This window comes from Montipora foliosa, chromosome 1 (genome assembly GCF_036669935.1).
Source record: "Montipora foliosa isolate CH-2021 chromosome 1, ASM3666993v2, whole genome shotgun sequence".
In the NCBI taxonomy this organism is placed as follows: Eukaryota; Metazoa; Cnidaria; class Anthozoa; order Scleractinia; family Acroporidae; genus Montipora; species Montipora foliosa.
In genome coordinates, this window is record NC_090869.1 from 27,502,533 (window position 1) to 27,514,302 (window position 11,770).

At 39.6% G+C, this 11,770-nt stretch overlaps 1 protein-coding gene and 1 non-coding gene across 2 annotated transcripts in view; both read left to right on the forward strand.

Moving 5' to 3' along the window:
• Window positions 1–8,530, forward strand: part of LOC137995702 (uncharacterized) — a 29,567-nt gene extending 21,037 nt beyond the window's left edge. The window contains exons 11-15 of the mRNA XM_068841223.1: window positions 2,541–2,659; window positions 5,516–5,596; window positions 6,188–6,234; window positions 6,900–6,967; window positions 7,747–8,530. Of these exons, the coding sequence (XP_068697324.1) occupies window positions 2,541–2,659; window positions 5,516–5,596; window positions 6,188–6,234; window positions 6,900–6,967; window positions 7,747–7,964 (533 nt within the window). The 3' untranslated portion in view covers window positions 7,965–8,530. The remainder of the gene's footprint in view (window positions 1–2,540; window positions 2,660–5,515; window positions 5,597–6,187; window positions 6,235–6,899; window positions 6,968–7,746) is intronic.
• Window positions 8,531–10,931: 2,401 nt separating this feature from the next.
• On the forward strand, window positions 10,932–11,005 carry Trnap-ggg (transfer RNA proline (anticodon GGG)). The gene has a single exon. It is a non-coding gene; the product is annotated as a tRNA-Pro (tRNA).
• Window positions 11,006–11,770: the final 765 nt, after the last annotated feature.

The following is an 11,770-nucleotide window of genomic DNA, read 5'->3' on the forward strand; positions in this document are numbered from 1 at the left end:
ATTGTGGCAAAATAAAAGATTTGTAAAATCTAAGCTTCGCTAATGTTGACATTAAATTTTTCAGTCTCATCAGGACCCCAATTTTCCTAGATACGTTTTCAGATAGTTCGTCTCAGTGGCTGTTAAACTTCAGCTGCTCATCAAAAGTGACACCCAATAGCTTCATTTCTGGGCCACTTTGGACATATTTGTCGAGGACTTTGATCTTCCTTACTTTGTTTATGTGTCCCTGCCTTAGACTAATCGATTGGGATTTTTCAGGATTACATTTCAACCAACTGAGTTGGTACCCATTTTCAGATTTCCCTTCCCTCGTCCGTTAAAGTCCTTTCTGCCTCTTCCATCTTTCCACCAGCAACATGCATTTGATGGTCATCTGCATACATCTTGATGCTGCTTTTGTCAGTGTTGTAGACGAGGTCGTTGTGGAAAACATTCCCTATTTGGGTGCATCCTCGAAACATATCTTTCCACTCCCTCGATATTCTAGTTTCAAATCTAACCGTAACTATTTGATCTTTGTGAGAAGTACGACCTCAACAGGAGCATAGCTACGTCGGAGAAACCATATGCCCTCAGCTTCGCCGACAATAGCGGCGGGTGTAGAGAACAGAAGGCCTTTGATAAGTCCGTTCATAATACCCCGTATACCTTTTTGTCATCCAATGACCTTTTCCAGTCCTCCACTAGTTTGATTAGTATTGTCTGGCAGTTTTTCTTTTCGCGGTAGGCAGTTAAATTATTATTCATGTAGGACTCAACGTGTTGTTACCTGATTACTAAGTAGTTGTTCAAACACTTTGTCCACCGCACTAAGTACCGTAATTCGTCTATAGTTATTATTCTACGAGGGCGCGCTGGATATGAAATGATAGATATAACCAACGAGGCGCGTAGCGCCGAGTTGGTTATGATCATTTCATATCCAGCAAGCCCGAGTAGAATATTTGTTTTATTAAAAACCCCAACATCACAACTCTTTTATGTTGAATTTATTTGGCCATTTTTTCTCAGAGCCGCAAAACTGTGTATTTGCTGCTGTGTTCATTGACCATATTTGGTAGTGCAGGTATATGAGCTGATAACCTGTGTCCGGCGAGCCAATGAAAATGCTGGAAATGTGATATCCGTAGTTCAGTTTTTAATAATTCTTGATATCTTTGTGGTCATCTTTTTTGAAGGCTGGGACCCAGACTCCTCTTTTCCATTCCTTTGGCCAGCATTCGTTTTCAATACATTTGTCAAATTCTTTTGTTAAAGATGTGTCAATTCATTATTTGCCAGTCGTATTAGCTTCGGAGATATTTTATCATACCCTGCACTTTTATTTCGAATGTCCATCACACTTTTATGATACACTAGTTCCTCTTCAGTGAGCGATAGTATCTTCGAGTCGCCGATGCCATTGGCCACGTTGGCGAAGTTGTCAACAAAGAGATTTGCAACCTCAGTTTGATTTTTGATGTATTGGCCGTCAACTCTAAGCTGATTTGTGTATCATCTGTAACGGACGACTTGGAGTCCCAGAAGGGTTTGAAAACAGATTAGAATTCCTTGGGATTAGTGTCAGCCGATTGGCTGCCACCAGTAACTCTTTATTGCTTTTCTGCGAAGTTTAATGGCGTGGTTTCTCCAGGATTTCTCCAATTCCGAATTCTCTCTCGTCGTCGGTTCCTTGGCATATTTTTTCGAATATTTACTTTTCTTTCTTATTGCCTTCTTCCAATCAGCTGTCGAGTACGGAAAATCTTAAGCTCTTACTCTCATTCTTTTCTGAGGTACGTGATCGTCGCTCACACTACTGACTACTAAGTAACATGGTCCAATAAGAGTATTGGTAGTCAACCGTATCAAAAATGTCAGCGACATGCGATGGTGTGGAGTTTAATTAAATCTTGTAAGAATTTATCGACATCTAAATTTCTGAAGCTCCTGAATGATAGTACTTTGCCTTGGCGATGAATGCATACCATCAACCTTAGCATGGTCTCTTATACCAGGATCGTGTACATCGCACTCCCGAAACAGATGAGGCTTATTGGTCATGATAATATCCAGTGGAAACTGGCTTGTTTCTTCTTGTTTCTTCTTGTAGGCCCTTTCCATTACTATGGCTAAAGTTTAGATGGATTACATGGGTATTGTCCACTTTTGAGGTTGCGCGGGGTACAGGGTCGAGAACCTTGTTGAATTAACTTTGCGAAATCAAGTTGCGCTGATATACCATGCGGTTGTTTAATAGTGATACATGAGGCAGCAAAGATTTAACCCGAAGTTAATTGTTATCGTTGAAGAATATACGAAAGTCTTTGCTTTGCAGAGAAACGACTACAGAAACAGTGGCTCGTCCCCAAAACAGTCCCACAATGCAATTTTAATTGCATGGGAGACAGTTAAAACTGTCTCCCGTGCAACCTCAAAGTGCCATGCAATAATGCAGTACTTCAAGTTGCACTTTGATAGTTAATTCTGACTTTGTTATATGCGCGTTATTTTTCAGGATTTGTTGGTGATGAGATTATTTTTTTGTCATTTTATAGGTGCCATTCGACTAAATCCTCCGACACGCTCACAATTGACCGTGTTCATAACTGGAAAGTTATTTTTCCTGGTTTACAGATTTGTGATTCCTTGTATGTTACTTCCAGTGTGGAAAGTGGTGAGTTAAATGAAACAATTTTATAAGAGTTTGTTACATGTGTCTCAGCACCGAGTCCCGTTTCGGCAAAGCTAGGACATCCATTTAGGTCCTAACGACTCATATAATGGGCCAGTTTTGTATTCTAACGGTTGAACTGGATCTAGCATGAAGTGGAGGCTAATGCGGGCATTAATTTGCATTTGAAAAGATTTGCCCGCATTAGCCTCCATTCCATACTAGATCCAGCCCAGCCGTGAGAATTCGAAAATGTTCTGTTGTTTATATTAAAACAGTCTCCCTTGAGTTTCTTTAAAAAGACCCCCCGTTATAAAATGTTTTAAAGGACAAAACAGAAGGCACTTTCCAGGTTCAAAAAGAATATTTAGGGTGACTGGGTTGGCTAAACTTGGCAAAAACGGTGTAGAAAGAAATTGAAGTCACGCATGTTTCCTCGTTTAGCACCCTAGGAACATTGTGACTGCGACAGTGTGTTTCTAAACTCTCACCGAAACGGTGTTGTTGTAACATTTTTATTGCCTTGTTCCGTCAGCTATTAGACCCGGTGTAATAACACAGTTCAACATTTAATGATCAACGTATTGAAGAAATGTTGAGCTGTTTATCACTCTTGTCATGTTGAATGTTGTAAATGGAAGTTGAACGAGTTGTCTTTAGTTGAACAGCGTTAATCAATGTTTTTCCAGTCTCAAAGAGCATGTGACCCATGGTTCAAATACAGCAAAAACCCGCAGTAAGAATCTGATGGTTTAAGAACCCGTTGGCATATTAATAGCCAAAAATATAAGAACCTGTTTAGCCAAGCAAGATCAAGCGCGTGCTTATATGTGGATTACTGCTAAACTAATACTAATATTTGAACCAAGGGTTTTGACTTTGAGAGTTGATTGAGAGATCAAATTTATAGTGCAAGGAAATACCAAACTGTAATTACAAAAAAAGTATTGATTGCTACAACAAAAACAGGTTTATGCATTTTTCTTGTAATCAACAGCTATATCCCTTCATTGAAATTAAGAACCCACTTATCCTAAATTATCAACAACTACCTCAAAATACAAGAACCTAGTTTGCCAGACTTCAGAAAATGTAGGTTCTTACATGCGGGTTTTTACTGCCGGTATTTGTTTATCAATAATGCTAACTGCACTGCATGGAAAATCAAAGAGACCACTGCTTACCAGTTGGCTCCTTTCTGGAAAGAACACCGGACTTTGCTGCTTTGTTCTAGGTTCAAACTTGGCCATCAGTCAGGGTCTTGAAAGAAATGCAAAAAAATAAATCATCGTGCTGTTTAAATTTGGGTGATCTTCTTGGAGAACAAACAAAAACAGCATTGGCTTAATTTTTCGGTGTTTGTTGTGTTACTGATTTCTTAAGGCGAGAGAACATTTAAATGTCCAAAGTCAAATCCACGAGTACAAACTTCGACGTAATGCACATAGCGCCCTCGTTTACGGAATGCCCGCGTAGTTCATTGAGGCCAACCGGTGGGTTTTAGTTGGTTGAGCACCGGGCTACCATGTAGTGGGAGGGGGGGGGGGGGGGGGAATCGGGGGGTTGAAACTCCAACCGGACCAACATTCAGGGTCTTGAAGTAGTAACTTGGGACCAAAGTCCACTTTTGTATTGACAGTCTTCTCAAACGATAAACCATGTAGACGGATTTCATAATGGCGTCCAAATAAAATATTCTTTTGTTTTAATGCTAATAAGCCTTTCTAGCCTCGCTAGGACGAGCAAATTTCAAAAGAATTTTTTCTGTATTCAAAATGAGGGCAGTAGGTCTAATTAATATAAATACAAAAGTGTAAATGGGGTCGCCATTTATGAAAGTGGTTTATGCTTCTTTTCGTAAACCTCTTTAATGTTCATATCCCTGTGGAGAGGTCACATACTATTCTCAACTAAAAAGTAGGGCATTCGTTTCTTTCCTATTCCCATAATGCAATACGTTTTGGGTGTTCCTTGCATAAAAACAATACAAGTTATTTACTCCTGGGACTATATCCTGCTTCAGTGAACTGGATGTCCATTGTTTTTATGCAAATAACCCCCCAAAATGAACTTTATTATGGGATTTGTGAAAAATGGAGTTCCTCGTGTCTTTCGGTCTGTCTTTCGTAGTAAATACGGGCTAGGAAGGTAAATGCTCGGAGATACTGCCTAGAATAAGCTACTCTAAAATCTGATGTACAAGTAATGTTTAAAAAACGAGCAGCAGTGTTTCATACGCCTCGTGTTTTTAGACCCGATAAAACAGCTGCTGCGAGTTTTTTGAGTTTTTTGGCTTAACAAACATTCCACAAAGAGCGTGCCCCTCTGGACTCAAAACAATGGTTCAAATTTTGAGGTGAATATTAGCATACAAGAAGAACAAGCTATGCCTTAGTAGTATTCTTTAAAAAAAAAAAACTAACGAGGAGTGTTTTACCAGGATGTAAAGCTCATACACGTGACGTTTTATGGGTGTTTTGATAGGCTGTGATGTGATGAATTATTAATGAGTTTTTTTAAATAGAGATATGAAAACGTATGCTATGCTAAGATGAAATGTGATATGAAAAAGATATGGTAACGTAAGGAGCCCCGCAGCCTACGACGAGACCCCATGCATGCACAGATCTAAATGATACAACGGCAGTGTGACTGGTAGAGATGTCGAGGGGCCCACACACTCTTCACAAAAACTGGGGTCTGTGCTGGTTTGGGCGTGGTTGTGTGAACTGATGCATGCATGATTGGATATATGAGGTGCCTCAAGCTTCTCCGCAATCTGGTGGTACTGTGAGACAGAAACTTTATAATGTGTAAACTTCAGTAACAACGATGTCATGTGGAAATGTTTCTTTTTAGGTTGTTCTGTTTATCATTGCGGACATGGTTTCTAGTTACTGGCTTGCTCTATGTTTCCAAGCATCCCATGTAGTCAGCGAGGTAAATGTACCGTTCGTAACAACCACTGCTATGGAGAGTGTTACAGACCAAAGGGTGCATATATACATGCTTATTTTGACCTCCCCCAGTAGGGGCTTTTCAGGGCCAATGAAACGAAATCAACAAAACAACAACAACAACTGGCCAAAGGCAAACCAGTTGGCTATTTAAAAGTGGAGCTGGGAAGTTGAACCAGGGACTACCAGTACCAAATTCATCGAGTGTTCAGAACGATTCTTGAAACCGGGATCTCCGGATCTCAAGGCAAGCGCCCAAACCACTGGGCTACGCTGCTTCCTCCAGGATCAATGATCAATTTGAACGCTGCCTTATTTTAATTTAATTTAATTTAATTTAATTTAATAATAAAACAAATAATAAAATTGGATGAGAAAAAAAAACATGCCTTTGCTTGTCGGTTTTAAACTTGGATCCATATCAGTTTTCTTTTTCTGTTTATCGACGATCAGAATTAACTGAAATGCCAAGTTGTGTTGACCACTAGCAAAAGCATAATTTAATGATATTGACTTACGGACCAATTGCACAGCATGGCATGTAGGTCTAAGGGTTGTTTTTGAATGTTGACAGGTGGATTGGATCGAGCCCAGTACGGATGGAAAGATATCTCGAGACTGGTGAGAAATCTGATCGTACGGTGAACAACACTAACCGCTGGTTAAATCACAGTCCAATGAATAACCCAATTGGTTCAGCTTATCGTTCTTGTTTTTCAGATACAATGAATTCTTTGAATCTCCACACTCCTAACGTCCGAGGTCTCTCCTTAAGAACGATCGAAGGACTCTTCAGTGTTTTTATTTTATTTTTTAAAGTGGTAAATGGCCGACCCTCCCGACAAACAGTTGAACCAAAGGGCCAGTTAGATCAGCCCAGTCGGACTGGATAAACAGTCGGCGGATAATGATTGAACCCGTTGAACGCAGGGGCCTGTGAGAATCCATCTTGGATTATGCAGCAAGCAAGCTTAGGACCAACTGTAGAGGAGAAATACCCTAAAGGTTTGGGTATATTGCCATCTGCCTCTCTACCTAGGGTTAGTTTTTCAAATTTGTGAGCTACTTTGTGGTAATGGGCCTTGGATTATGCAGCAAGCAAGGACCAACTGTAGAGGAGAAATACCCTAAAAGTTTGGGTATATTGCCATCTGCCGCTCTACCTTGTTCGAAAAGCTCACTATCATTAAATGGAAGAACCATTCATAACCCTGGAAACATCAACGCCAATGACTAAGGCCTCACAGGAAAGGTTAGAAATTGATTTATACATGCTGTCTCTGTAGGGCGGAGCTGCAGATCCAAACTACTCAAGATTATGCTACAGATAGCTGGTTTTTTAACGTTTTCACGGGTTAGTATCTGACTAATTAAAACGTAAAAACTATTGCACGGCTTTTTACAAAATTTGGTATACTTTAGTTTGGGGCTAAAATCAAACACCTAAAGAAACCAGATAGGAAACCCACCAAAGAACCTCCACTCCAGCAAAACAAAGAAAGAATTTAAAACCACATTTTCGTGGAAAGGGTTTGCATCCGAAACAAATGAATTTAAGAATCGCTCATTTCAGTTTTCAAAGTTCCCGGGCTCTGTCATCTTGACGTGATACGGTTGCCTTATCATTATTATACCAAACGTCTTTGGTTTAGAACAATGAGGCAACCGTAACACGTCACAATGTTTCAAGATGGCGGTGCCTGAGAAATGTGAAAGGGAAAGTAAGAGATTCTACAATTTATTTTATTTCTTTCATACAAAGATGCACATTTTGTTTGACAAATCTGAAACAAATTTGGTTCCAAGCATTATTTCCTCCGGCTGAAGGTTATTCTATGGTAGGAGGTTGGTAATTTCCCTCTAATGAGAGGGAAGAATCTTTGTGAAGCGTCGTGTCTAGCTCTGTTTACTAGTTAAAAGCTAGAAGTAATGCTGCAAAGAAACCGAAAAGACAACACATGATAATGTTCAAAATCACGATAAATAAAATTTTGTGTGTTATCATAGAAGACTTAAAATTGGTTGAACCTGCTAAAAATAGGAGGGGCTATTTTTTTACGGTGTTTAGTTCCTTGATGAGAACTTAGAGAAGAGACGAGAGACGAATTCCATGCAGTTTGTTTCCGTTTTTAGGTGCCCTGAATCACCAGACCACTCATCACTTATTTCCAGGGGTGAGTCAGATCTACTATCCGCAGATCACCCCAATTGTGCGACAGGCGTGTAAGGAGTTTGGTGTGAGGTACAATTACAAGGAAACCTTCACTGAGGCTCTGGGTGCTCATATCGGGCATCTGAAGAGATTGGGGCAGCAACAGGAGAAATCCACTTATACCAGACATGAAGGTTGACCAGTTGTAACACGAGCGTTTCACTTGGAACAGGTGGATTAGAGAACGGGCTAACAAAACGGCAACGTTATAAACTTATACTCTGCAGCGATGCATGGCTGATTTAAGGCTGCTTAAAACATAGATTTTTGATACTTACAAGTCCTGGAAATCTTGGAGAAAGCGTTAACAAATTTTAGGGTTTTAGAAAAAGGAAAATGGTTCCCACTAGCTTATTCTCGGCGATGATTTGACTTCTGGAAAATGCGTTGGTGTTTTTATGCCCACTAAAGAACTACAGCTCTCAAAGAGCCACGGCGCGCTTTTCGCTATTTTACCCAAAAATGGGAAGATGTATTAAAACTTAGCGGTATGGGTATCAATGGGATTTATTTACAAATTCTGCCACTCGTATTAAATTGTCTATCTGGGTGGTTAATGAACTTATATGATTCTTGTTAGCATCAGGGAAAACCCTGTGAGGATTTTCTCCAAATGAATAAATCAGGTAAGCAGGGGGTGTAGAAATCTATGAAATCAATAAACTAGAACAGTTCTTATAAACAACTGTTGTCTTCTGAAAATTCCGTAAAGTGTTTTCGATTCTTAGACAGCGGTTTACAGTTGATAAACTGATGAAGAATTAACGTATGTTTAACAAGCGAGGTTACAGAGCAATTTAGTGGTCCCCTATTTATATTGGTGTGTTCTGGAACCAAACGGTGGGGTGGGTGGAATGTTGTCTGTTTTCACAGACATTGTGTTGTGGTACGAGACAGTGCGGTGGGTGGAGTGTGGTCACGGTGGTCCTCTACGGTGCATTCAAATACAGCGTACAATTTTATTTTGGAAACTAAAATAATTCATTCCATGCACCTGACTTGTCTTCAATTGAGGAAGGCCTTATGGAAAGTAATGAGTCTAGCCAAGGATACCTGAACATACCATATACACGTTCTATTTTCCGTCCTAATAAGTCCAAAAACGTGTAAAGCTTCAATCTTATTACAGCTTCCTTGCAAATATGACAACAACAGGCCTGCTGTTAGACTCGGCGCTTTTTTTTTTTTCAATCATGCACAACAGACGAAGTCATGAAAGTATGGGCATCTGTTAACTTGAAATCTATAGACAGTGGGTTATGCAATGCAATGCGCACAGATCCCGTCACGAGACTAGATTGCAACACATAGACCACAGAGGTAATTGGTTCACTTAGCCTTTGATTAAAGTGCCCCTTACCTTAGATATTTTCCTTTGCCAGAAAGTCCTTCACCGAGAGCAAACACATTTTTCCGTTTTCACTAAGAGATAAGGAGTACTTCAACTTTGTGGTCGTGAGCGTCGAGTCAATCAATTTTTTTTTTCACGTAGTGCTTTTGATTTGCACTCTGTTTGCTTTGTAATTTGTCAGGAAGGATAAGAGTTACAATAAGTCTTGTTTAGAGCTGTTTTCAATTGTAGACACCGTCTTTAAGTATAGGAAAATCGTGTGAACGTGATCGTGCATTTCGTGATTTTCGGGCACGAGTGATGTTTTGATATAGTTGTCAAAATTGCACGGGCCGTATTTTTTATCATGTGCACAACAGAATTACTCCGTTGCTCCGGTTTACATAGAGACTTTTTATTGTACTCCATAACCTATTTTTGCTTTCTTCTTTGACCAATCAGAAATGCGATACTCTGCTCAGTATATAATAAGTTTACAGTATCAACAATTTGCTCTCACAATGACAAGGATCTTTGTTCATCGAGTTGACGTCACAATAGTTCCTGCGTAATGAGGCCCATCGTTGGTGACGGCTCCTCCGTGAAGTGATACAATTAAGTTTTTCTCTGAAGAAATATCTGGATTCGAAATATTTTAGCAACGGCTTCGTTTGGTCTTTTACTCACAAGGACAAAAGAGACGAGGCGCTTCGTAGGTGTTTAAGGGGTTGCCTGCATAGTGGCTACGTGATAGAGGTGTTCTGTGAATGACAGATGTGAAAACTCGAAATGAGTCCCAATGGTAAGGGACTTTACTTCGTTGTGTAACGAACACCTTTATTCTCATCGAAGCCGATTCTTTTGTACAGCCATTTGATACTGTATAAAATATGTGACTTTTGCTGGTTTGTCATACAATCATGCGCAAAAGTTGGTAAGCCGGTTAGTAGTTGACAGACCTCTCAATGACTTTATGAGACATTTTTCCCCTTCTTGTGACCATCGGGGATAAGAGAAGTATTTCGAAACGCAAGGATTTTTCTTTATGTTTTTGCTGTATGTTACTCGAAGTTGCCACAAGAATAAAGTAAAAAATAACTTTAGTGAACAAATAATGGCGTGTGACGTTCCATCAGGCTAAATTAATATATATTAATTAATTGACAATGTGAGAACCAATATTTAAATTATTGGGACATTACTGATAGGACATCTAAATTAACTAATTAAAAGATAGGGTTATTAAAATAAATACTGGCTCACGTACTGATACAGTAATAATATTATGAATTTTGAAATCATGAATAGTTTAATGATGAAATGGTATATGAAATGAATCATTTATGAACTGCGGATATGAAATCAAGTGAAGCTGTGATCTTCGCAGTTATGAACGCAATTTTTGCAATTGCGTAAAGAAGCCTGAAAAATTCAGGACTTCAACGGGGTTTGAAGCCGTGACCTCGCAATTCCAGTGCGACGCTCTAACCAACTGAGCTATCAGGCCACTGACGTTGGGAGCTGGTCATTTGTGGGTTCCAATAGTCCCGTGAGGAATGAATCAATGATGAAATGGTATATGAAATGAATCATATATGAACTGCGGATATGAAATCAAGTGAAGCTATGATCTTCGCAGTTATGAACGCAATTTTTACAATTGCGTAGAGAGGCCTGAAGCAGTTCATATATGATTCATTTCATATACCATTTCATCATTGATTCATTCCTCACGGGACCATTGGAACCCACAAATGACCAGCTCCCAACGTCAGTGGCTTCATAGCTCAGTTGGTTAGAGCGTCGCACCGGGAATCGCGAGGTCACGGGTTCAAACCCCGTTAAAGTCCTGAATTTTACAGGCTTCTCTACGCAGTTGTAAAAATTGCGTTCATAACTGCGAAGATCATAGCTTCACTTGATCATGGATAGTTCATGGACCACAAACTAAGATCAATGGCTTTACGTACATTTTTATACATTTTTTTCCTGATTTAGATAAAATTACGTTGTATTCTGTGCAGTGAGATGTACTGTACCACACCCAAAAAAATATCAGTGGATATGAATAAGCATTGAATGTTGACATTGAATGAGTAGTTAATAATATCGTGTCAGTTTTGCGTATCACAAAGTCTGCTTCGCCTTAAATGACAATGCCCTTCTTAATTTAAACACTACACTCTGTTTTTTCGGACATCCCTCATCCGGTTTCAACAATTTGGAGGGAGTGTCTTAGTTGAAGGATTAACTCTTCAACACTGTGTCACATTAAGGCAATGTTATTGTTAACATTGTTCCTAACCACCGTCACAACTGGAAAGTGTAAGGTGGCCTGAATCTACTCCAGAGAATTTTTTTTAACCTTGCAGAGAATTTCATCTTAGCCTTCTAATCAATTGTCAGCAATAAAAAATGGGTATTGTCGTGTACGTTTTTGAGATATAAACGTTTTAAGACAGCGTTTTCAGATGGCTTTTTGGTTGCCATGGTAACCTGTTACGTCACATCAATGCGTGCATTTTAGGACCCATTACTCGGTACATTTTTTCTCGCATGAGACAAGCTTAAGACAGTACAGGACTGCGACATGACACGATTGTCGTGTACCGTCA